The sequence below is a fragment of the Pantherophis guttatus genome, chromosome 3, assembly GCF_059756535.1.
Source record: "Pantherophis guttatus breed Tessera chromosome 3, ASM5975653v1, whole genome shotgun sequence".
In the NCBI taxonomy this organism is placed as follows: Eukaryota; Metazoa; Chordata; class Lepidosauria; order Squamata; family Colubridae; genus Pantherophis; species Pantherophis guttatus.
The window spans coordinates 38,342,219-38,368,541 of NC_142065.1; the positions used below are offsets into that span (position 1 = coordinate 38,342,219).

The following is a 26,323-nucleotide window of genomic DNA, read 5'->3' on the forward strand; positions in this document are numbered from 1 at the left end:
TGCAGCATCGAACAATTTATTGCTTTTTGGGGGAGAAGGGGAGAATATGCGGGTATTTTTATTTTAACTTTTCTTCCCTGATACTCCTTTAATTAAATGCTGTTCTTTCTACCTTTTAATCAAACTCTCAAGACAGGTTAATTTAAGACAAGTTGATTCCGGTTAAAGTAAAACTGCTGATGTACAAAGGCATATAAATATATATTATGTTTATAATATATATATATAATATAAATATATAAATATATATATTTAAATAAATTTGTATATTTATATTTCAAAGGCAAACTCATATTTTATGAGTTTTGTTTTCACAACTGGAACCAAGTTTATATGCATTTAGATAATTAATCGACAAGGGGGGAAAACGGCCCTAGGCAATGCAATGCATTTGCCAACATTAGTCTCCTTTTACTCACCCCCAAAATTGCTGTACAATCTAAATCGGATGGGGGGGATCAGAAAATCCATGGGCGTTGATTATATGCCAACATAGCGGCCTCATCGAAAGAAAGGATGGCTTATAGTGGGGGAAAGCATTCTGCACATATTCATTGGCACTGCTAAGAATGTCTCCTTTTGCTGTTGTGATGGTGCTCAAAGGTAGCAAGGCAAGGACGCATGTAAAACAACCCGAAATGCCAAGCACTTCTTTACAGGCAATGAAAAGCTAGCACTGAAGTTATTCTCCAAATTGTTTGAGCAAACGTAGAGGACTCTCGTTCTAGAATAAATCGGTAAAACGACATTGCGTGTCTCTTAACCCCACATCCTGAGGAACAGCTACGCAGCCTTTTCGCCTCTCCTACTTCAATATTTTGCGGTCAACCCTGGAATCCACAGAGCGCAGTCATGACTTTTTTTTTTCTTGTTAATAAAAGGCTTGAAAATTATTAATAGTCCCTTAAATCACGGCAGCGGCTCTGGTTGGTTTGTAGCAACGTCTACTATGGTGATGTCAGCAGAAAATCACAGCGAAAGGCGGATCCGACCGTTTCTAGGAGCCGGCGCTGCTAGGTGAGTCTCTTGTTCCGTCGCCAATAGCATAAAAAAATCCCATGTCGGTTGGGAGAAAACGGGGAGCAGTTTCCTTAGCTTGTGGTACTGTGGGTGTAGCGAAGCTTGGAAGAATCCGATCTCTGCCCGTGATCTGCGTGTTTCTCTGGTGGTTCGTGTCCTGAAAAATGGTATCCTTTGAAAGGGAATTTAAAGCGCCAGCAGAAGGTGATCGGCAGGTAGGTAGTAGCTATGAACTGCTGCCGTTCCTTCAGGAGTTGCAGCAAAAGGCATCCTTATTTTAATTACCGATGTTTTTCATCATGACCTATATACAATCTCTTCACCTTTTCATTTACATAGATAAAACACAATCCAAATTCTGCCTAATGAAGAAAAATTAAGTCCGTTGCAGAGGTATCACATGCACACTTTTATGGGAGATGGAGAGGAGGTGGAAATTGTAGTTGGCCATCAAAGTTGGACATTCTGGGAAATCTGGCCATTGCATAAGAGAGCTTCCTGTCTCTTTCCCCTCTGTTTATACTTTTTCTTTCCCCTCCCCCCCCCAAGCAGGGGGAAATGCCTCCTCTTCATCTTCCTTCCCTTTAAATTTGGAGTACTCTACACCAGTGGTCCCCAACCTTTTTATCGCCGCGGCCCACTGAGCGCGCGCAGGGGTGGGGGCACGGCCCAGGAGCTTTTGCGCACGGCCCATTGCGCATGGCCCAGGAGCTTTTGCGCACGGCCCAGGAGCCTTTGCGCTGCAGCGTTCATGTCCCCCGGCCGCTGCGCGGCCCGGTGCCAGGTACTCCACGGCCCGGCACCGGTCTGTGGACCGGGGGTTGGGGACCACTGCTCTACACCACAAAGAGGAAAAAGAGTGTAAACTTTAGCAGATGCTTAAGAAAAATGCTTTAGTGAAGAATATATATGGAGATTTTAAGTCATCCAGGTCATGGTTGTCCCAAAGGTGCTTTTTCAAAAGGCAACTGGACCTCCTTTGTTTTTCCTTGAATATGTTTCCCTTCTCATCCAAGAAACTTCAGAACTGAAGAAACTTTTTGGATGAGAAGCGAAACGTCTTCAGGGGAAAAGAAAGAAAGTCCAGTTGCCTTTTGAAAAAGCAGCTTTGGGATTTTAAGGAGATGTCTGTTAATGGGTACTCCATTCCCATCACATGGTCACCCAGTTTCTCAAGACATCTCTAAAAATGATTGGAGTAGGTGTGTATCACTTCAGTCCCTGCACAGACCCATCCTCTTCAGTCTGAGCTTGACTTAAAATATAGAACTCAAACTGTAACTGTTTCATTTCCAAATCAGTAACTGCATGTGAGATTCAGGAAAGTTTTTCCAGCTTAGGTTGTGTGGCTATACATAGTCCTTGACTCACAACTATTTGTTTAGTGTCAGCTCAAAGTTACAACCGAATTGAAAACATGAATTGTGTCTGGTTTTCATACTTATGATGGTTGCAGCATCCCCACAGTCACATAATCAAAATTTGGGTGCTTGGCTACTGGCATGTATTTCTTATAATTGCACTGTTCCTGAGTTATGTGGTCACCATTTGTAACCTTCCCAGCCAGCTTCCAATAAACAAAGACAAAGAAACCAGATTTGCTTAATGACTGCAAAATTCACTTAACTATAGTGATTTGCCTTAACAATTGTGGCAAAAAAGTTGGTGAAATGGGACAAATAATCATTTAACAATTGCCTCGCTTAGCAATGAAAATGTTGCACTCAATTGTGGTTGTAAGTCAAGGACTACTTACATGATTGATTTCTAATTTGGTGACTTCTTGAACTTATGTAGAAATTGGAATACATTTAAAACTATCATCTTAGACCAAAGCTTTATGAATTAATGTAGATGTTTTTCACCCACATCATTAGCATTATCTTTCTTATCCTATTTTGACCCTGTAGATAAGGTTGTATTTATATAATTCATATGTTGAGCTATAGCACATTGGATTCGAAGACACAATAACTGGTAGTAAAAACACGGAATTTGTTCACAACTTTAAAACTAAAGGGATTTTTTTCTGGGATTGTATGACAGCTGTGGAGTGACTCTGGGCAATGAAGAGAACTTAAATAACATAAAAACAATTATAATCATTACAAAAATTAAAATACAAAGCACTCAAGAAGCAGCAAACCCAAATCACTAACACAACTGAGTGAATATGTCAGTCACTCCTTTCTCCTTTTCTTAAGATAAGAGACTTTGTTACCCAATAACTAATCCATTTTAGTTTTTTCCTGGTTACAACACCTAATAACTTGAATAATACAACTATATCTACCTTGTACTTCCCATATCTTAAGTTGGGAGGAGCCAAGAGAGAGATGGAAGGAAGAGCTGAGAAACTGCTGAAGTCAGGCCTTTCCCATTCATGACATAGTTCCCTAGTTGGTAGATGTATTCCTTGCTGGCTGGGGATATGCTAGAAGGGGATAGCAATAGCAGTAGCATTTAGACTTATATACCACTTCACAGTTCTTTACAGCCCTTTCTAAGCGGTTTACAGAGTCAGCATATTGCCTCCAACAATATGCTCGTTTTACCAACCTCGTTTTACCAACCTGGATGGCAGCAAAGCTGAGATTGGCAATGAGGACAGCAATATTTATACTGGCATTCTATGCCAGCTCAAAGATGGCTACGTAACACTTCAACACAGTATTCGGGAAAGACAATATTACTGGGTTCTTTGGAAATGTTGAAATATCCATGGTTTGTATAAGCATAGGTTTGTGTATCTTACTTTTGTATTTTTTTTTTCAAAAAAAACCCCAATCAGTTTATATGGCTGCTCATCTCAAATACATGAATGGGTAGCTACCAGTATTAAAAAGTAAATAAAATAAGTAAATTACAGTATACAAAAAATTTAAACACAAAGCAGCTAGATAAAAAAATCACAATGTAACCCAAACGTGATAATTCTTGCATCAGTTCCTATGAAATTTGAAATGCTTCATCTCTTCATAATGATGCAGTTTTTCTGTGAATTTCATTTCATTCCCATTCTGATGAACATAAACAAAAAATTAATACGTGCCATTCCTCATTTATGCTTTTTCCAGATAGGGTAATTACAGTATCAGAGTAGAACTTTGGTTTTCATATTTATCCAGCCAAATTGGGTACAAATTGCAAAGCATTCTCTGGACTGTCACAAAATAGAATGATGTTAAAATGGCTTGGATAGGTAGCTGTGATGTCAGAATGGCTTGGTTAGACCTCATAGCGCTAGAAAGAATATAGCTGGAGACTTCTGAATTCTGCCAGACTTCTGGCAGTTTGTGCAACAAGTATTTCCCAGTGGGAAATATAGCAGTGAGTTTGATAATTGGAAGATTGCACTGGCAATCAAAAAAGAGTCTACAGATTGCATAAGAAGTGGGGTTCATTATATACAGCCTTTATTCCAGGTGATATTATTCAATTGTTACGGTACTGCACGCTGGAGGGAAACATGGTACTAACCATCATCACTTTGTCTTATGAAGAAGTCTATACCAGGCACTGCATAGGAAGGGGAAGATTATTTTGGAATCTTTACATTTATGCAAAATCTTATCCAAATACTGTAGAAGGGTAACTTATTAAGTATGTATGTATGCATTAGATATGCTTCAGAAGTTTTATCAAACTCAGTATGATTCCTTTGAGTTCCTCTTAAGATTCAGAGCTTCTCAGGCATCCAGGAATAACTTGGACATATCTTACATAAGTACAATCTGCTCCAGCAGGCTTTCTTAGCTCTCAAGAGAGTTTCCTGATAAATCTATTGATGTTTGCTCTGGATCCCCCAGAGTATAAACTGAGAGCAATTTGAAATGTCACAGAACAGAAAATGAACCCGCCCTTGATGTGGTCTAAGACTGAAGCATTCAGTTCATTCTTTCCAGCTGACACAATTTTGTGGTCTCTTTTATGTGACTGAATTGGCTTTTCTGTGTCCAGGTGTTTGATTGTTTGCTGCCTAAAAGCTGAAACTTTCCAGAATATGTGTAAATGTGAAGAGCACCTAAGATAGATGTGGTAGATATTTATATATGTGGTAGATATGCATATGTAAGATCAAGTATCTTACTAAAAATGATTTTGCTTTTCAATGTTTCAGTAAAATGGAACTTGGAAAAGGTTCATTTTTATGCAACTTTTCTTAGTAAAAGATGATCTAATCTAACTTTATTGCTCTTTTTTATTTTTTATTTGCATTTTGAGAGATAGCTGCTGGGATCTCAACCTTCATCAAGATTGACCACTGATTAACTTCGACTCTACCATTAAGAGCAGCTTTTTTGAAAAAGAAATACACATTTCTTTCCTGCTATTGTAATTTTCATTACTGCACTATTAAAGTGATAAGATGCAGCTAAAAAGTTTCATTCTTTGGTGAATATGGGATATAAGTTAAACTGTGGCCTCCAGGTTACTTGCAAGGATATGAAATTTTGAAGTGTGAAAATGTGATTCAAATGAATTCATATTTCCTGTCTTTATATTCTTTTACTGTTATTAGTTTATTTGTTATGTATTCTGAACTGAAACTGAATGTTTACTTTACTTTATTGTCATTGCACATGGTACAACGAAATTAAATGCCGTCTTCAGTGTACATTATAACTATAAAAATAAAAACACGAACATACATCCTTTACATACTATATAATTGAAATTGAAAACCCGATATTGCACTATACCATAGAATTCAATTCTCTTTGTCCTTGTTTTTATTATCCTGTATCATCTGCCAGATGGTAATAGTTCCAAAAAAAGGGTGCCCAGGATGACATGGATCTTTAAGAATGTTTTGAACTTTCTTAAGGCAGCGGGAGCTATAAAGCTCTTCAAAAGAGGGGAGAGGGCAACCAATGATCCTCTGGGCAATGACATTGACCATCTGAAATGCTGTCCTATCTGCCATGCAATTTGCAAACCATACATAGATGCAGTAAATTAAAATACTCTCTATGGTGCAGCGGTAGAAGCCCACCAGCAGTTTTTCATTCAGTTGTTGTTTCCTGAGAAGTCTCAGATAGTATAATCTCTGCTGGGCCCTTTTGTACATCTTTTGTAGAAAATCTAATCTAGTTGCAGAAAAGCACAAGGTGTAACATGGTAAAATGGTAATATGTAATGAGTTATATTTAAAATCTAATGCAAGACTGATTCTATTGAAATTGTCTCCTTTGCACAAGGAATAGGAAAAGGCTGATTTTCTCTTTTACACACGCTATAAGTTCGTGTGCAACCTCCAAATCTGTTGTGAACTATTGGCTTTTGATACATGATTTTATTGCTTCAGGTTTCCAGGCCCTAAAAGGAGGAGGTATCGTCAAAATTATACATATCTTGTGGAAACCAGCTTGTCACATTCTACCAGATGAGTTGTGATATCTAAATGTCTATAATGTTATAAATGTTCTGTTGTTTTCCCTCCACCCTGCAGGTAATGTTCATTTACACGTCTGAGAAATCATGAAATCGGTGTCACTTGCAGCCATTTTTTGGTGTATCCTAATACCATCATTTGAGACCAGCAAGGTAAGGGACGAGAATAGAGAAAAAAAATTAGTTTATAATAAAATCAAATGTTTGTGTATGGATTAATTTCTACACACGAACCTGAATTCATTTACTTGCTGTAATTTTTTTGATATCTGAATATAGTCTGCAATCTTTCACTCTATTTTCTTTGATAAACACAATTATCTCAGCCTTCATATGTACTTTCAGATCCATGCTCTTCATTGTATCATATAGTCTATCAGCCAACAACACGATATTATTAAATACAAATGTACATGTATGTTCATGGCCCCAATCATCACATCTCTAATGTCAAGCTTTCCTTATCCATTTCTTTCATAAATACATTAAACAATCAAGGATATGACATACAAGGAAATCTCTATCCTTATCTTATTCCCTGTTCAGTGTTTAACCATTTACTAAACATTCTATTTATTCTCACACAGGTTTTAATTCCATTATATACCAATTTTATTGCCCTCAGCAATTAACATTCAATTTTATATGCTGGATGGGGAGCAGTGGGCTGAAACTGATTCCTGGAAAGACCAAATGACTCTGGGTTTGTGGTACTTTGGTCCATGGAGAATTGCCATCTTTGGTCTTGGAAGGGGTGGCACTGCCACAGACAGATCCAGTGTGTAATCTGCAGGTTCTTCTGGACTCACAAGTGCTGCTCAAGGAGCAGGTAGCAGTCATGGCCAGGAGGGCCTTTGTGCAGCTGTGGCTTGTGCATCAGTTATGCTCTTTCCTGGACCAACGATCCGTCCTCACAGTTAATCATGCCCCAGTAACCTCCTGTCTTGACTATTGTATATCCTGTACATGGGGCTGGTCTTGAAAAGAATCTGGAAGCTCCAATTGGTTCAAAATGCAGTGACCCATGTTGTTTTGTGCAGATGTAGATGTGCACAGGTGTCATCTCTCCTGCGGAAGCTTCATTAGCTACCGATCTGCTTCTGGGTACAATTCAAGATTCTGGTTGTCACCTACAAAATCCCCACATGATTTGGGGATAGGTTATCAGAAGGACCGTCTCTTCCCAGTTACATCCATCTGACCTATCAGAGCTGGGAGTCAGCAAATGTGGGTCCCCTCTCCTAAGGAGGTACATCTGGTGGGGCCCAGAAGAAGGGCCTTCTTCATGGTGGCTCCCTCTTTTTAGAGCATCCTGTGGAGATTAGAGTGGCCTCCACGTTGACATTCTTTTGCAAGGCCCTGAGGACCTGGTTTTGCCAAAGGGTCTGTGGAACCCAGAGTGGGATGGAGCTCATCAAGTGGCTTATTTGATTGATTGTTGTTGCTGGGGGAGGGCATTGTTTTTTATTCTTTGTATATTGGATTTTTATTTTTGTAAGCTGTCCAGAGTCGCTGAGAGTGAGTAGACAGCCATACAAATTTTCTTAAATAAATAAATAAATAAATATTACTGAAGTAAAACTTAACAGTTTTAACAACCAAGATGTAGGTCAAGAAAATACGAAGGATCACAGGTTCTCCAGCACAATATAACATGACTGGAAAGAGTATCGTTAGCTACTTTACTTTGCAGTGAGATCACACATATTGCTTATTCTACTTCTATCCTATTTTTCTTCTATAGACATTTGAAGACATCCGCTGCAAGTGTGTCTGCCCGCCATATCGTAATATAACAGGACAGATTTACAAGAACAATGTATCACAGAAAGATTGGTGAGACAAATTTCAGAAAAGATTCTCAAAGCTCATAGAATGTTTGCAAGATGTGATTGTTCTAAAAAGCTGGTTTTAAAACTGGTCTTCAGTATAGGAAGACAGTGAAATGAACTAGTCTCATGCTTTCTGTCTGATCAATTGGATACTTTCATCCTGTACATTTTATCTATTTGTATATCTGTCAAGGGAATTAACTTAGTGATGTAATAACAGTCTCAAAATGATTCCATATGATAAAAGGTTTTTAATGCCCATTGTTGCTTCTTGTTTCTCACAACTACAGTAACTGCCTGCATGTGGTAGACCCTATGCCAGTGCCAGGGCATGATGTTGAGGCATATTGCCTGTTGTGTGAGTGCAAGTATGAAGAACGAAGCACCACGACCATCAAGGTAAAATACCAATCTGTCTCTTACACCAGTTTTCTCTGTTGTCACTGTATAGAACTAAGAATTTTGGCTGTTGACAACCGTCAAAGAAACTAAAAAGAGAATCTGAAAATATACTCACAAGGAAATTAGCATTGTGAGATTGAGGCAAGAGTGTACATTGGTAGTTCTCCTGATTAGTGTTTCTCATATAGATATTACCTTGTAGTGAAAGCTGCATTTGAGAATCATATCTTAGATTTTTCCTTAAGAGATCAAGGAAATAATTTTAGTCATGTTTTGGTTATGTAAATGTTTGGTTTTGGACTGTTTAACTTTGCTGGGAAAGGTGTTATTTTCTTCATCCTTTCTTAAATCTGATGTCTTCGGACAATGCAGAATTTTGAATCTGCATAACTGCATATACTTTCAGCAGATTGAAAAGGCATCAGATTGGGGAAATCCAACTTGGTATCTTTGTCCTTATTTGGATCTTATCCTTTCTAGCACTGGTAATTTTTTAGCTGATTTCCCCTATTACAATATAGATGTTGATGCTTTGCTCAAAATATGTTCTTTTATCCTGGATCTTTGATGACATTTTGTGTTCATGCAGATTATCATCATCATTTATCTCTCAGTGATTGGAGCTCTTCTACTCTACATGGTCTTTTTAATGGTAGTTGACCCTTTTATCCGCAAACCTGATGCCTATACTCAGCCCCTACACAATGAAGAAGAGTCAGAGGTGAGTTTGATGTTCTTTAAACAGGTTTCCTTTTTCCATTTGGACTACCTGAATCTGGTGTCTTCCGTACATTGCTTCCCACACTCCCCCACTTAATAGATTGTGGGAATTAAAAGCTAATAATTTTGGAAAGCCTGAGATTCTGGAACGCTTGGCAGTAATCAGACCTTTAAATCTATGTGTTCAGTAATGGAGATTTCTACATACCAATCACTTTACAGAACAAAGTGATTGGTATGTAGAAACCTCCATGTATGTTTATTCACTTATTCACATATTTGTTCACATAACGTTTTTTGTATGCAGTGATTGAAGCCTTCCCACCCACAGAGGGTACCTTGTTCAGTATACAGCCCTTTCCCTCTAGATACCCTTCTCCCCAGTGCACACGCATCTTCATCCTTTCCAGACAGCATAATGCATGAAGAGGGTTTAAGATATGCCTCAAAATCTGTTTCTATAGTCAGCACTCAGAACTAACATTTCCAAGCTGAAACACTGCAGATAAGTTGAGATTGCAGCTTTCTGAAGTCTGGAGGTGACTGGGTTAGAGAAGGTACCTTTAAACAATTAGTGACATAAAGGAATTGGAATTCTTTCTAGGTTCTCATTTTAGATTGTGGATTGCATCTTTGAAGTTCACGCACAATAAATACGAGCATATTTTGTTTTGAAGAAAATATTTTAAAATCCTGTTAACTATGTTTCCTGAAACAACACAATTCACATTAAGCCATAGTACAAAACCAAAGGATTTTATTTTGTATTTCATTCATTCATTTGAATTAGAACGCTGAAGCAGTATCTAAAATAAGGCTGTTAGATTTTTCTGAACTACAGCTCGTTATGATCAAGACAGAGAGAAAGCTGGGAATTATATTTCAGAAATATCTCCTACTTCTGCTTTAAGATATACGACAACAGTGCAATATAACATGATTATATTGAGTATGGAAATTTATATTTTTGGTAGACAGAATGTTACCCAGACATTTCATTGTAATTCCTTTGCATTTGTTTTTATAGAAAGTAACTAACCATTTTTCATAATCTGAAGCATACTGCAGTAATATAGCTACCTTGGGATATTTTCTGTCATTAATGATGAGCAGTTTAATCTTGCTATTTTCAGTGTGCATGAATATAATATACCTGTCCATTCTGTTTTAAAAATAGTTTGATTTGTCTTTGTAGCCCAAGGTGGAGCGTTACTACTGCGCATCTGAAATGCTTTTTCTTTGAGATGTTTCTTCTTCTGTTACTGCAGGATCCCTGTTCCTTGACAGCTATACGTCCTTCAGCCAATGCCAGAACAAATACAGTGCTGGAGAGAGTGGAAGGAGCCCAGGAAAGGTGGAAGCGTCAGGTGCAGGAACAGCGGAAGACTGTGTTTGATCGGCACAAGATGCTAAGCTAGACCTTTTTAGGTGTGAGCTGCAGCTGCTGGTTAGCTAGGCAAAATTTTGTTCGCCAATACAGACCCCCAAATCTGTAGTTTAAATATCTTGCACCTGCTGTTTCTGATTGGGTTTGCTTGTTGTCCTCCTCAGTCTACCCAAGAGAATATGCTGCATTTGAAGCAAGCTGCTGGCTGCAGATTCCATCTATGAGGCTGCCACTTGCTTTATTTGTTGCTGTAAGGAAAAAAATAACTCTAGAATAACTAAAAGTGAGAAACAATTGCAACTTTGGGTTCTATAATCTGCCAAGCATTGGTCTGGTTTGGTGATAAAAATGTGGCATGCATTTATTCGTTATTGCTTACTAACCTGTGGCTTGGCTTTTAGCTCAAGTTGGATGTATTATTAATGGAATGATAACAGCAACATCCTTTTCATTCCGTTGACTGTATGCCAATATATGATCCTTCACTGTTGCAAAATACCTACAGAGAAGTGGCTTGGATCTATGTGTAACATGCTAGTTTGAAAAGTTGGCACTAAAGATAGAAATGCAATAAGGGAAATTAACTCAGCAAAAAGGAGTAATTGTATTTGGCTCATAAATTCTTACAGATTTTTTCTTCAAGGATTTTTTTTCAGGATAGTTAACTACACCAAAGAAATATGGACAGATTTTTTTTTAGCACTATCATAGTTAATGGTAAGCCATGGTTAACCCATCACAAGTATGAGTTCTGTGCTTCCCAGTCTCCTAAAGGGACCAAACCAAGAAGCTTGTGGGTGCCTCTTTCACATGCAGATTTTTAAACAATCAAGAGGTTATACAGATTCTTGTATTTCTTTGCTTTGGAGACAGCTTAATTGCTGCCTAGGTTAGATCTCAATTTTCAAAGTACATTGAACAGATGAAGCCATTGCTGTTCATACAATTGCATATGCAAACAAAGAATACTTTGCACATGTTAACTATTGAAAATCCTTTGCTTCAAGATTTATCTCACAGGAAGGAAAGTGGATTATTTAGCGCAAAGGAAATTGCCCTTCTACATGTGGCAGTTTATCCCAGTATGTAGAACTGGATTCTACTATCAAAGGACATTTATAGAAATATAGCCTTAGATTTTAATATCAGTTCAAAGAGTGACATGCAATATGCAAAATAAAATTTAACTCGACTTAATGGAAAATTTCCTGCATGCATTTGGATATGGCCTACATGGGTCATAATTGTTTTACAATACATCAACCAACCGCTTGCCCAAATGTATGGGACATTGCATTGAAATTTGTTTTGATGGTACTTGTAGCAGCCAGATTTATGCCACCAATTAAAGGGAAGTAGTATTAATAGTATGTAATGGTGAAATGTAATGTTGTAATGGTCACTCAGATGCAAAAGACACTATCAAGAGATTTTGAAGGTTGGACAGTATTTTTTCCGCATGCAAAAATATTTATGTATTAAATGATCTACTTTATCTCTTAAAATATCTCTGGCAGATTTTATCAGTCTTTGTTACTATGCAGCATCTGTTCATTAAAGAAAGTATGTACAATATCACAAATGTCAGGCATGATTCAATAACTTTTTAGCAGAAAGGGTTATCAATCACTCAAGAGTTCAGAGAATGCATAAAAACGGAGTCTAAATTCATAAAATAAATGCTAGCTATACCATATGTGGGGGCTGCTGAAATCCAGTAAATATTGCAAGCCATTAAGAGTTTTCTGCATCTCTTTGTTGTTTCTATAATCATCTATATTTTATAGCCCAATTATGTCTAGGATACATTATAATATATCTCAACAGCTGGTTACTAAGCACAGATCTGAAAAAAAATATTATCCATTGTTTACATAGAAGTATGTGGCAAGGGATTTGACTTTATTTACCGAAAACATTTATAAGCCATTTTCATTCAAATATTCAACATGATGTACAAAAATAAATCAGCAACAAAAAAGTAGTCTGAATAACTGTGTTCTAATACATCAGAAATTACATCTGATAAAATAAGACCTCAAAAATCATCATAACAATATTAACATAAGTCCTAATGTGAACAAATAATGTGTTCTACAACACTTTTACATCCCATTCTAAAGGAGAGAAATTAATGTCTAATTGTAATGTTGGGAAAAGAACAAGCTACTTTTTAAAATCTTTTTGCTACCTCTCTTCCTTTGCTTTTAATGAAGAGACACTTCTAAATATAACCTTGGTGTTGTATGCCCAAAAGTGATTTTAAGCTGGCTAAAACATTACTCATGGGGATGCCAACCAAAGGCATATATTCTAGGTCAACATTAACTACAGTTAGGAGATGTGAAAGAAAGTCTGAAGCCTGAACTTCATTTCCTAGAACCACCTCAGTGCATGACTTTTAAAAAAATCAATAGAATCATTTCATGCTATTTTGAGATATAAGAAACTTGGAGAGCATAGTTTAAAACTTCCCATAGATTTAATATAATTTAAAAACAAGTGTTAGCTCTCCATTTATAGAATTTTTTTCCAAAAAAATATACATACTATCTATCCAAATCTATGTCAGATGGTAACTCATCTAGGGCCTCAAGTACAAACCTTCCCTCCCATGCCTCCCTGGTCTTCCCTAAACATTTTGTAGAATGGGAGGATCCAAAAATATGTGTTAATTTGTGCAACATTTGTGTTTTAATTTATAAAACATTTGAGTCATTTGGTTCCAACAATCCCAGCCTATACAAACTTAGCTCCTGTGTGGCCACTTGAAATTGAGTAAGCAGCTTAAAACCTCCAAGCAAGAACGGTATACAAAAATATAACAGTACATTATTCTAAATCAATATACAAATGTACTAAAAACTATGTGAATTCCTCCAAATCAAATCAAAATATAAACACTGGTGTCCTTTTCTATTTCTTCCCATTGCATCAATGCATATCTCTCATTAAAGCAAGTCTTTGGTAAAGTTGGGATTATTCAGCAAAAGTGCATGGGAATCTGAACAGGTATCCCTAAAGTTATATTGGATCAGCAGGATGCCCTTCCCTTGAATCTATCTCAGCCTCATAATGAAAGCTTTAGATTTTAGGAATGCATAATTTTTCTTTCCTGTTATATCTTCTTTTTTTCATCAGTCATGATAACCACCTTTATTTTGTAAGCATTTTTACTGACAGCTCCAGGAAGGACTGCTTTTTAAAGAGGAATTGTGTCACTCAGAGGAGGAATTAGTTTGGCATGTTATTCCTCCTCTGAGCTAAGATGGAGATGATTCCTGAAACTGGATCCCCAAACCTATGAAGAACTTAATGGCAAATAAAGGACCCTTCAGTTTTTGGTAATGTTTTAAGACAAACTCTTTTAACAGACAAATTATCATCTTGGCTCCCCTGAATGTGACCACTGGAAGACCGTAGAGCCTTGGATGGTGCCTGCTCCATTACCTGGACTTTGGCAGTTCAGGAGGATGAAGAGACCTTATTTTGCAGACCCCAAGACCATGGCATTTTATTTCCTTCCATCACTGCCTCTTTTTTTTTTCATGGTTACAAATGTATTTATTTGATAACCAGAGGCAACCTGCAGATAGTGAATGTACCTGTTCAGGATTCTTACTGTTAATGTAAAATATATTGAGATAATTACGCCATCTGAAGGCAAAACATGCCTTGCTTTCAGCAGCTTTTCTTTTAAATCATTTTTTTTATTGTTTCTTTTTTTAAAATAATTTTATTCATAAACATTTTTGAATACAGTGTATTGTAAATACAATGTATTTACAAGAGGAAAAAAAGCCAAATAGAAAATAGTGATAAATATTAACACAAGAACTAATAACAGCAATAATAATATAACACATGTACTGAGAATAAAAGTAATAATATAACCAAATAATTTTAACTAAGTTTTTTTATATTGACTTATTTACATTTTTGCTAATGATTATTGTAGTTATAAACCATCTCTATTGTTAATACATTCATAGTCTTCCTCTAATTTCTACCTAGTCTCTAATCGCTCATAAAATCTATTCCATACCAAATAATATTCCATGTCTTCTTTATCTTTTATTTTTATTATTATTATTATTATTATTATTAATTTTTATTTTTAAAGTCTGTCCATTTCAGCACAATATAAAATTTTTCGAATTACTTCCTCATCTGGCAGGGTGTTCTCATTTTAGCTTCTCCTTCTTTCATACTGCTATTACTTGGACAATGTTTATTTTTTTTTTATCCTGCCTTTATAATTTTTATAACTGAAGGCGGTGAACATGCTGTTTTCCACACAACAGTCTTGTGAGGTGAGTTGGACTGAAAAAAAAGTGACTGACCCAAAATCACCCAGCTGGCTTCCACACCTGAGGCTGGACTCTGGAGAGCAGGACCAGAACCAATGGGTTGAAATTATATTGATGAAATACAAATTCAATATTGGAAGGTATTTATTAGATTTTTTTTTAAAAAAAATACCATCTTTATTACTTTTATAAGTAACTAGAGCAGCGAAAAGAAGTAAAACCTCTGGTAAGGAATAAGAAGCATTCACCGACCGTTTCAGTATCCTTGTTGCTTTTCAAATATGTTAAAAGACATCAGCAGCACCCGGCAAAATTGGATATCACGGCAGGAGCAGAATATCAGAATAAAATCAGAATAACGGAGTTGGAAGGGACCTTGAAGGTCTTCTAGTCCAGCCCACTGCTGGAGCAGGAGACCCTTTAACATTCCGGACAAAAGGCTGTCCAATGCCTTCTGGAAAACCATCAGCGAAGGCTACGCGGCCTTTTCGCCTTAAGACTTGTGGACTTCAACTCCCAGAATTCTCCAGCCAGCTAGGCTATGCTGGAGAATTCTGGGAGTTGAAGTCCACAAGTCTGCTTTAAATGTTCTGTTGTCCAATCTGGAATCCACAGAGCACAGCGGTTTGACTGAACGTTTAAAATAGGACTAAATTATTAATATTGCTTTAAATCGCGGCAGCGGCTCTGGTTGGTTTGTAGCAACGTCTACTACGGTGATGTCAGCAGAAAATCACAGCGAAAGGCGGATCCGACCGTTTCTAGTAGGGCGCTGCTAGGTGAGTCTCTTGTTCCGTTGTTAATAGAATTAAAAAAAAAAAAAAAAACACCCCAATGTTGGTTGGGAGAAAACGGGAAGCAGTTTCCATAGCAACCTGTTGTACTGTGGGTGTAGCGAAGCTTGGAAGAATCCGATCTCTGCCCGAGGTCTGCGGTTCGTGTCCTGAAAAATGGTATGGTTTGAAGGAGAATTCAAAGCGCCAGGAGAGGTAGGTATGCTAGTAGCTATGAACTGCTCCCGTTCCTTCAGGAGTTGCAGCAACAGGTTCCCTTATTTTAATTAGGGGTGTTTTTCATCATGACGTATATACAATCTCTTCACCTTTTCGTTTACATTTTTTTAAAAAAAATCCATATTCTGCGTAATGATGAACCATCCGTTGCAGAGGTATCACATGCACACATTTTTGGGGAAATGGAGAGGAGGGGGAAACTATAGTTGGCCATCAAAGTTGGAAAGTCCCGGAAAGCTGGCCATTGCGCAAGAAAGCTTCCTGTGTCTTTCTCCTCTTTTTATATTTTTTTAATACTTTTTTTTGTACCACCCCCACCCCCTCGAGCTGGAGGAAATGACTCCTCCTCTTCATCCTCCTTCCCTTTAAATTTGGAGTATTCTACACCACAAAGAGGAAACAGTGTGAACTTTAGCAAATGCTTAAGAAAAACGCTTTAGTGAAAAAGTAATCCAGGAATAAGAATCAGGCAGAACACACAAGGAATACATAGTCTTTCTTTGCAGTATATGCAGTGGTGGGTTTCAAAAATTTTTACTACTGGTTCTGTGAGTGTGGCTTGGTGGGCGTGGCATGGCTTGGTGGGTGTCGTGGGCGTGGCAGGGGAAGGATACTGTAAAATGTCCATTCCCACACCAATCCAAATGTCCAATCCACCAAATGTCCAATCCATGGGTTACTGCAAAATCCCCATTTCCTCCCGATCAGCTGGGACTTGGGAGGCAGAGAATAGATGGTAGCGGGGCCAGTCAGAATTTTTACTACTACTCAAAATTTCCACTACCAGTTCTCCAGAACTGGTCAAAACCTGCTGAAACCCACCTCTGAGTATATGCTTTGGGATGGGTGGAGCTAGAAATCATAAGAGTGGCAAGAGATGGGGGTTCATGGGTACTACAGTCCCATCACATGGTCATCCAGTTTCTCTCTAGCATCTCTAAGAAATGATAAGAGTAGGTGTATCTCTTCAGTCTCTACACAGACCCATCTCTCCTCTTCAGTCCAAGCTTGACCTCAAACACAGATTCAAGTTTTGGCTGAAGATGATGTCATTTCCAAATCAAAAACTCCATGTAAGATTCAGGAAAGCTTTTGCAGCTTATGTTGTGTGGTTATTACATGATTAAAATCCAATTTGCTGGCTTGTTGAGTAGAAGTAGAAATTGGAATGCAATTAATATTATCTACTTAAACTAAAGATTCATGGAATAACATACAATCTATCCCAGCAGAGTTTCGTGGGTCTCAAGAAAGTTTCCTTATAAATCTATGGGTGTTTTTCCCTGGACCCCCAGAGCATAAACTGCAAGCAACTTGAGATGTCAAAAAAGGGTTTCTTGTTTTTAAACATGCTGTGAACCCATCCAAAGTCCAAAGAGCATTGGGAGGTTGCAGAGCAGTTCCAATAAAGTGAAGAAATAAAGCTTCATGAATAGAACAGGCAAAGAACCTATACTTTGAGTGGTCTAATAGTTGAAATATTCAATTCACATTCTTTGCAGGTGATGGAAGAGTTTTGCGGGTTTTTTTATGTGACTTGACTGGCTTTTCTATGTCCAGCTGTTTGTTTGTTTGCTTGATTGTTTGCTGCCTAAAAACTGAAACTTTCCAAAATATATGTAAAAGTGAAGAGCATCTAAGATAGATGTTGTAGATACCATAGGTAAGATCTAGTATCTTGCTAAGAATACTTTTGTTTTCAATGTTTCCATAAAATGGAATTTGGAGGAGGCTCATTTTTACACAAACATTTCTTAGTGAATGATAATCTAATCTAACTGATTAATAGCTCCTTTTATTTTATTTACATTCAGATAGACAGCTGCAGGGATCTTGAGCTTGCTTTTTAATTAAGACAGACCACTAATTAACTTCGGTTCTACCAATAAAAGCAGCTACTTTGAGGAATGAATACATATTTTGTTTCCTATAATTGTAATTTGCATTGCTGCACAGTTCATACTGCTACTAAAGTCATAAGATAAAGATGCATTTTAAACAGTGTAGTTGAAATGTTTTGTAAACATGGGGAAATAAGTTACAGCGTGGCCTCCATTTTAATTAAAAGAACATGAAATTTGAAATAATAAAATTGTGATCTTTCCTGTATATTTATTTTTTTCTTAATGTTATTAGATTATTTGCTATACCTGAAAGCCACTGTACATCTGTTGCAGACAAACCAAAAATCTAATCTAGTTGCAGAATAGCACAAGGTGTAATATCTGGTAAAATGATAATATGCAATTTAAAATCTAACTCAAGATTGTTTCTAGTCAAACTCCTCTGCCAAAGGAATTGGAAAAGACTGATTTTGTCTTCTCTTCCATGCATACTGCAAGTTCTTGGCTTTTGATACATTGCTTCAGGTTTTCAGGCCCTAAAAGGAGAAGGTATTGTCAAAATTACACATATGCTGAGGAAACCAGCTTGTCACATTATAGCAGACGAGTTGTGATCTTTAAAGGTCTATAATGTTATAAAGAATTGGGTTTTCCTTCCACTCTTCAGGTACTGTTCATTTACACGTCTGAGAAATCATGACATTGGTGTCAGTTGCAGCCATTTTTTGGTGTATACTAATACCATCGTTTGAGACCAGCAAGGTAAGGGAGGACAATAGGGAGAAAAACTGATTATGTTAATGCTTATCATTTGCTTTTGGATTAATGTAATAGTCATGTCTACCTATGTCACCATAGCAGTATATGAAGCCAAGCCAACATAGCTCAGTTCAAGCATTTCACTAAATCATGGTTTATTTTTAATATAATTTGTTGATAGCAATAGCATTTAGATTTCTGCTACTATGTGCAATTCAATTATAACAGATATGCAGAAATGCCCATTATGCTATTCCTTTTTTGGGCAACAGTGTTATATAGAGTAGGGGGAAAAGTAAGAAACAGCAAGCCAAAGAAATTAAAGGCATGAGGTTAAAAAAGGGAAAAGGACTCATAGCTAAAATGAGTTTAAACTTCTTCATATACCATATTTTTCGGAGTACAAGACACACTTTTTCCCCCCCTAAAAGAGGATGGAAACGTTGGTACGTCTTATACACCAAATACAGCCATTTTTGGCCTCCTGAAGCCCCGCCGCGCTCATCTCATTTTTGTGAAAAATGGGCCCGTTCTTCGCAAAAATGGGGTGCGCAGAGGGTTTGGGAGGCCTGCAGAGTGCTCCTGGAGGCTGGGGAGGGAAAAAACTTTTTTTTTTCTTACTTACCTCTTCAAAATCTTGGTGCGTCTTATATACTGGTGCATCTTATAGTCCAAAAAATATGGTATTTCTATTTGTGCAAGCCGTCCTTCATTCCACCATATCTATTCACCACTTCATACACCCCTTTTTTATTCCATAAACTTTTCACCTCTTTCTTTTTGAGAATGTCATCAAACCCAGCCAGCATTACTTCCTTATCTCCTTTTTGCTTCAACAGCTCTTGTCTTCTGGCAGCTCCTCACATGCATGCACTAGGAACAGGCTCCTCCTGTTCTTCTGTCTCTTGGCTGTCCGCCTCTGGAGGCTCCGGAGTCTGCACATCGTTCCCAGATGGCCCTGGCCCCATCTCTGCCTCCGACGCAGAGCCCTTGTCCAGGCCTTCCCCTGAGTCCAGTACTGGCCCATTTTCCTCCCCAGTCTCCTCACTGTCCGACTCCACTGCCAGGTCTGGCTGCTAGCGGACCACAACAGTGCGGGAGAGAGGCATGCAATCTGTCCCACCATCTATCTTTGCTTGACTGTAGCTGCAATGGGGTAGTTGGCCACGCAGCATGTCCAGCAGACCAGATCACATGCCTTCCCCACATGCCTCTGCCTCTACCTGCTCCTTAGACGCTGGCCTGGCAGTCACAGCGCTCGGACTCACCTGCAATGTGCAAGTTGTGCAGCCCCAGAGCACATCAGCCAATAGGCTGGCGGGCTGCAGCTGCTGCCAGACACTGTCGGACCCCACGCATTCACTGCCTCCAGTGCATGCGCCAAGGGGTGGGGTGCCCGGTGGGGTGGGCTAGGCCAGGATAGCACGAGCTGGTCCCTCGCCATCTCCAGTAACGTGTTTTTCTGAAAATAATGCAACTTTTGGAGCCAAAAATATATATAAGACCAGATCTTATTTTGGGGGAAACATCTTCATATTACTTGCAATCTTTCACTTTTTTTTCTTGAAGAACACTATTATTTCAGCCTTTCATATATACAATTTCAAATCCAAGCTCTTTAGCCAACCACATCAATACAAAAGTGCATATATATTCATGGTCCCAATCATCACACTTATAATAATAACAAACTTTCCTTATCCATTCTTCCATAACTATATTAAACAATTAAGGGAATTTCATGCATGTATCCTTGCCTTATTATCTCTTCAGTGTTTACTCATTCACAAAAAGCATTCTATTTATTCTCCCATAGGTTTTAATTCCATTATATGCCAGTCTTATCATCCTCAGCAACTAATATTCAATTTTATATGTTATTAAAGTAAAACATGCAGCTGCAATAGCCAAGATGTAGCTCAAGACCATAAGGGTTACAGATTCTCCGGCAGGGTATGAAGTAACGGGAGAATGTTTAATTACTTTACTTTGCAATGGGGCAAAACAATTGGTCACACACTGCTTCTCTTATTTTTCTTCTATAGCAATTTATGGCCAATGGCTGCTACTGTGTCTGCCCACCATATCAGAATTTAAGTAAATTCATTTTCTGGAAACAACTATTTCAGGATGATTGGTGAGACAAATTTCAAATGTCATAGACTGTCTGCAAGATGGGATTGTTCTAAAAAGCTAATTTTAAAACAGCTCTTCAATATAGGAAGTCAGTTCAGTGAAATGAACTAAAGACTCGCACTTTATGTCTGTTTACATTGGATACTTTCATCATGTGCATTTTATCTATTTATGTCTGGTCATTTTGATCAAGGGAATAATAGTTCCAAAATTAGGGTTTTTCCAAGAGCTATTAGATTCATGTTTGATATTTTATTTTATTTTTCATTTACTGGATTTATAGGCTACTCCAATCATGAATGACTCAGATGAAGAGAAATATTCTAGAAAAGGCCACATTTTTTACATCTGTAATTACTTTCTGTTGTCTCCCTAACAACATTTTCAAAGCTTTGATGGAAATCGTAATGTTTTAGGTAGGAATCAACCGCTGAATGCCAGTGTCTTTGTTAGCTATGTTAGCTGCTGGAAGATGAAATTCTGCAGTTCTGGGAATGCTTTGAAGTTGTTATGTAAGAATTATTAAGTCATATTGAAAAAATAGGTGCAGAAACATTTTGATATGAAAAGTGACTGAATTAAATATTCTTGCTCTAGATATTGGCCTAAAATTAAACAGTCCAAAAAAAGCCAAGAGGTACATGAAATTTTTAAAATGGATAGATTCTCTCCTTTTATTCATTACACACAGCAATTAAATGTAGAATTTTTCAATTAACAATGTTTTCTTTTTTGTTTAAACTTAGAATCTAATTATAATTTGGAGCAAATTAATCTCTTAAATCAACTTGAGACCATGGGTTAAGACCATAATTTGATAACCGGTTAATCAAAATTTTCCAGATTTGATTAAATATGTTTAATTGATGTAATGAGTGGAGAAAATAAAGGTGAATGCTTGGATAAAGGGTTCATGTGTATCTTTGCTTATTAAACCATATATGATCATCCATAAACAGTCAATATGTCCAGCTAAATGTTACATTAAACTCAATACCCTCTGGAGCAGGTGGACTTCCATGGGATAGATTTTTGATGGTTGTTGTTGCTTCTGGTTTCTCACAATTGCAGTAATTGCCTGTATACAGTGGACCCGATGCCAGTGCCAAGACATGAGGTTGAGGCATATTGCTTGCTGTGTGATTGCAAGTTTGTGGAAAGAAATAATACCACCACTAAGGTAATCCTCATCATTTTCCTCTCAGTGCTTGGAGCTATTTTACTCTTCAAAGTCTTTTCAATGGTAGTTAAGCACTTCATCCATAAACCTGATGCCTATACCAAATATCAGACTATCTCTTACATCAGTTTTCTCTGTCTTCTTTCCTCAATGTATAGAACTAGGAATTTTGACTGATTCCAACTGTCAAGGAAACTAAAAGAGGCTGAAAATATAATCACAAGGAAATTGGCACTATGACATTGAGGCAAGAGTGTCTACTGTGGTGTTTCTCATGTAGATCTTGTAGTTAAAACAACAGATGTTGTTGCATGAGAGTTAACTTCTCTAGAAAAGCAAGTACATGCATTTGGGGATTCATCTTATGTTTTTGTTTTGGATTGTTTCACTCTGCTAGGAAAACGGTCATTTTCTTCATCCTTTCCTAATCTGATGCCCTTGAACAATGCAGAATTCTGAGCCTGCAGATTGTTCCAAAGTTTGCAAAGGCATCAGATTGGGGAAACCAGCCTGATACTTTTGTCCATACTTTGATCTTCTCTTTCTAGCAGTGCTGATTTCCTTTTTTGCAATAAAAGGGAAATTCCCTTTTACGCCTTGCTTAAAACATGTTCTTTTATCCAGTAATGTTTGATGATATTTCACTTCTCTGTTCATGCAGATCATCCTCATCATTTCCCTCTCAGTGTTTGGGGCTATTTTACTCTTCAAAGTCTTTTCAATGGTAGTTAAGCACTTCTTCCATAAATCTGATGCCTATACTAAGTCCCTGCACAATGAAAAAGAGCCAGAGGTGCGTTTTATCCTTTTTAAACAGGTTTTGTTTTCATTCAGACTGTCTGTATCTGGTGTCTTCCATACATTTGTTCCTATGCTGCCTCATTCAATTGATTGTGGGAATTAAAAGTTAGTAAATTTGGAAAACTTCAGAACCTTGTAGAAGGTTCATCTTGGCAGCAATCAGGCTGTTAAATGTATGTGTTCAGTACAGTAATTGGTGTTTAGAAATCTGCATGTATCCTTATTCACTTATTCACATAAAGTTTTCTGTATTCATAGAATCCTTCCCACCCACAGAGGATATCTTGTTCAGTGTACAACCCTTTCCCTCTAGATACTCTTCAACCCAATGCATGCACAAATTCATCCTTTCCAGACAGGAGGGTTTAAGATCTGCCTCAAAATCTGTGTCTATAATCAGCACTCCAAACCAATATTTTCAAGCTGAAACACTGCAGATAAGTTGGGACTGCAGCAGTGATGGGAATTTTACTATTGGTTCTGTGGGCATGGCTTGGTGGCCATGGCATGGCTTGGTGGGCATGCAGGGGAAGAATACTGTAAAAATCTCCATTCCCTCCCCACTCCAGGGGAAGGTTACTGCAAAATCCTCATTTGCTCCCGATCAGCTGGGACTCGGGAGGCAGAGAATAGATGGCAGCGGGGGTGGTATTTACCAGTTCTCCGAACTACTCAAAATTTCCGCTACCGGTTCTCCAGAACTGGTCAGAACCTGCTGAATACCACCTCTGGAGTTTGGAGGTGACTGGGTTAGAGAAGACAGCTTTAAACAATTAGTGAATGCAAGATTTCATTCTAGATTGTGGATTACATCTTTAAAGTTTACACACATTAAATATGAGCATCTTTTGCTTGTTTTCATAGACAGTAGCCATTCTTAATGGTCTGAAGAATGTTGCACTATTACCACCGCTTGAAAATGTTTTCTCTTGTTAATTATCAATAACTTAATTTAATCTTGGTATTCGTAGTGTGCATATGCTTATATTTGTTCAATTCTGTTTTAAGAGTAATTGATGTGTCTCTGTAGTCCAAGGTGGAGCATTATTACTATGCATATAAAATGTGCTTTTTGGTGATGTTTCTTCTTCTATTTCTGCAGAATCCCCACACTTGATCTCCTCCTCAATCCACCTAAGAGAATATGCTGCATTTGAAGCAAGCTACTAGTTGCACATTCCATTGATGAGGACTGCCATTTGCTTTATTTGTCGTTGTCAGGAAAATAATAACTGTAGGATAATTATTCGACTTCCAAAGTGAGAAACAATTGCAACTTAATTTGGGTTCCATAATCTGCCACGCATTGTTCTGGTTTGGTGATAAAAATGTGGCATGCATTTATTCATTATTGCTTACAAACCTGTAGCTTAGCTTTTAGCTCGAGTTGAATGTATTATTAATAGAATAAAAACACTAACATCCATTTCATTCCATTGGCTGCCAATATACGATATTTCACTCTTGCAAAATAGTTACAGAGAAGTGGTTGGATTCTGTCTTTAAAATGCTGGTTTGAAAAGTTGGCACCAAAGACAAAAACGTAATAAGGGAAATTAATTTAGCAAAAAGGAGTTACTACATTTGGCTCATAAATTCTTACAGATTTTCCCTTCAAGGATTTTTTTTTTCAGGATAATTAACTTTACACCAAAGGAATATGAACAGATTTTCTAGCACTGTCATAGTTAAGATGCTTAACCCATTACAAGAATGACTGGATGAGCTCCATGCTTCCCAATCTCCTTAAGGGACCAAACCAAGAGGCTTGTGGATGTCTCTTCCACATGCAGATTTTTAAACAGTCAAGTGGTTATACAGAATACAGATTCTTGTATTTTATGCTGGATTCACTGGATGCAAAGGAAATTGCCCTTCTACAGTACAAGTGGCAGTGTATCCCAGTATGCAAAACTGAATTCTATCAAAGGACATTTAGAGAAATATAGCCTTACATTTTATTATTGTCCCAAGAAGTGCCATGCAGCATACATCTTTTAAAATAAAATTTAAATTGGCTTAATAGAAAATTTCCTGCATGATATTGGATTTTTCCCTTGGCCAACATGATTACAATTACTTATTTTATTCTGTTTTACAATAATCTTTCGCAGATGTATGGAACCTGTAGCAATCAGGTCTAGGTCAACAATTAAGGGAAAGTAGCATTAACAATATGTAACTCTGAAATGTAATGTAACGTTGTAATGGTCTGTCAGTACCTACTATCAAAAGACCTTGGAGGATGGACAGTATTTTTCTGCATACTTAAATATTTCAGTATTAAGCAAACTACTTTATCTCTCTTGAAGTATCTCTGGCAGACTTTATCTAATCTTTGTTGCTATGCAGCATTTTTTCATTAAACACAGAAAGTTAGTATAACATAGATGTCAGGTATCATTCAATACTTTTTGCTCAGAAGGAGATATCATGCAAAGGTTTGGAGAATATGTAGAAATGGGGGGGGGGGAATCCTAAAATATATGATAGGCTATATCTGGGCTATAAAAATCCAAATGACCACTTATGGGCAGATGACCACTTATGGGTATATATATGGTCCAGCCATGTCTAAAATACAGTATGCACATTGTATCATCAGCTGGTTACAAATCATACATCTGCAAAAAATGTTATGCTTATTGACATGGAAGTATGTGGTGAGGCATTTGATTTTATGTACTGAAAATATTTACAAGCTATTTTTTTTAATTCAGATATTCAGTGTGATGTATAAAAAAGAAGTAACAGGAAAAAAAGTTGTAAGATGTCAACAATAAAATATAATAAAACAATCACTAAAATGAATCATGTTGTTAATATTATTAATACAGTACTGGCAATAATTCCAAATATTTCTAGTACATTTTGTAAACTATTGGGTTTTGATTAGCCACTTACAGTAGCAAAAATATAGGAAGCCATCAAAACTTATCATTGGGGTATTAGCTTAACATTGTCCCGCTAGAGCTGAAACTCATGCAGTAATATCAATGGCGATGCTAGCGTGAGATGAACAAAGCTGCTATCTGGAGGAAAGCAGATGGAAAACTTTTTGTACAACAGTGATTGGTCTTGACTTGTCAGTATTTCAGGCAAGAATTTCTTTCCTAGAGATTTGGGGGATTGAACCTGAGACGGATAATGTTTAACACCCCACTGCTAATGAAGAGAAATTAATATCTTATAATATGTGGGAAAAAGATTTTCCATAAAATGCCTACTGTTTCCATTCCTAGCTTCAATCATTGCCCCTTCAGTCTTAGTAATTCATTCTTTCTTTCTTTCTTTCCTTCCATCCATCCTTCCTTCCTTCCTTTTTCTGGACACAACTCTTGCTGAAGAACAATGAACAAAAATAACTGGCTTTCTAATTTTTCCATCTTCACCGATTTTTTTAAATCATTTTTTTTAGAAGATCATGATCTTTTTGCTGTTCTTAATTACCCTTAAGTTTGGGTTATTTTGAACTTTAGCTTTCCTGATACTATCCCTACAATTCAGGGCTACCTGTATACATTC

General features: G+C 37.3%; 2 protein-coding genes across 6 annotated transcripts; both read left to right on the forward strand.

The window, feature by feature from the left end:
- Window positions 1–506: 506 nt before the first annotated feature.
- Window positions 507–12,330, forward strand: TMEM9 (transmembrane protein 9). 2 transcript variants are annotated; one of them, XM_034414232.3, is made up of 6 exons: window positions 507–1,017; window positions 6,473–6,567; window positions 8,159–8,250; window positions 8,537–8,645; window positions 9,238–9,369; window positions 10,637–12,330. In XM_034414232.3, the coding sequence occupies exons 2-6, from the start codon at window positions 6,502–6,504 to the stop codon at window positions 10,784–10,786; spliced, it is 549 nt and encodes a 182-aa protein (XP_034270123.1). In that variant the 5' UTR covers window positions 507–1,017; window positions 6,473–6,501; the 3' UTR covers window positions 10,787–12,330. The 2 variants fall into 2 exon arrangements, with proteins under 2 accessions (XP_034270123.1, XP_034270124.1); XM_034414233.3 differs by having other exon boundaries at window positions 984–1,235.
- Window positions 12,331–15,514: 3,184 nt separating this feature from the next.
- LOC117663778 (proton-transporting V-type ATPase complex assembly regulator TMEM9-like) lies at window positions 15,515–25,605 on the forward strand. 4 transcript variants are annotated; one of them, XM_034414234.3, is made up of 6 exons: window positions 15,515–15,844; window positions 18,590–18,684; window positions 20,727–20,818; window positions 21,889–21,997; window positions 22,659–22,790; window positions 23,901–25,605. In XM_034414234.3, exons 2-6 carry the CDS (start codon window positions 18,619–18,621, stop codon window positions 23,913–23,915), a joined length of 414 nt encoding a protein of 137 aa, XP_034270125.1. In that variant the 5' UTR covers window positions 15,515–15,844; window positions 18,590–18,618; the 3' UTR covers window positions 23,916–25,605. The 4 variants fall into 4 exon arrangements, with proteins under 4 accessions (XP_034270125.1, XP_087745464.1, XP_087745466.1 ...); XM_087889338.1 differs by having other exon boundaries at window positions 15,801–16,054; XM_087889340.1 differs by having other exon boundaries at window positions 15,806–16,058.
- The last annotated feature ends 718 nt before the right edge of the window (window positions 25,606–26,323 follow it).

Bases quoted from the DNA above. Each gene is read 5' to 3' on its own strand.
- TMEM9 (XM_034414232.3), top strand. From the start codon at position 6,502: ATGAAATCGGTGTCACTTGCAGCCATTTTTTGGTGTATCCTAATACCA. The intron at 6,568-8,158 runs GTAAGGGACGAG...TTTCTTCTATAG, and splicing joins CATCATTTGAGACCAGCAAG to ACATTTGAAGACATCCGCTG. The intron at 8,251-8,536 runs GTGAGACAAATT...TCACAACTACAG, and splicing joins AATGTATCACAGAAAGATTG to TAACTGCCTGCATGTGGTAG.
- LOC117663778 (XM_034414234.3), top strand. From the start codon at position 18,619: ATGACATTGGTGTCAGTTGCAGCCATTTTTTGGTGTATACTAATACCA. The intron at 18,685-20,726 runs GTAAGGGAGGAC...TTTCTTCTATAG, and splicing joins CATCGTTTGAGACCAGCAAG to CAATTTATGGCCAATGGCTG. The intron at 21,998-22,658 runs GTAATCCTCATC...CTGTTCATGCAG, and splicing joins GAAATAATACCACCACTAAG to ATCATCCTCATCATTTCCCT.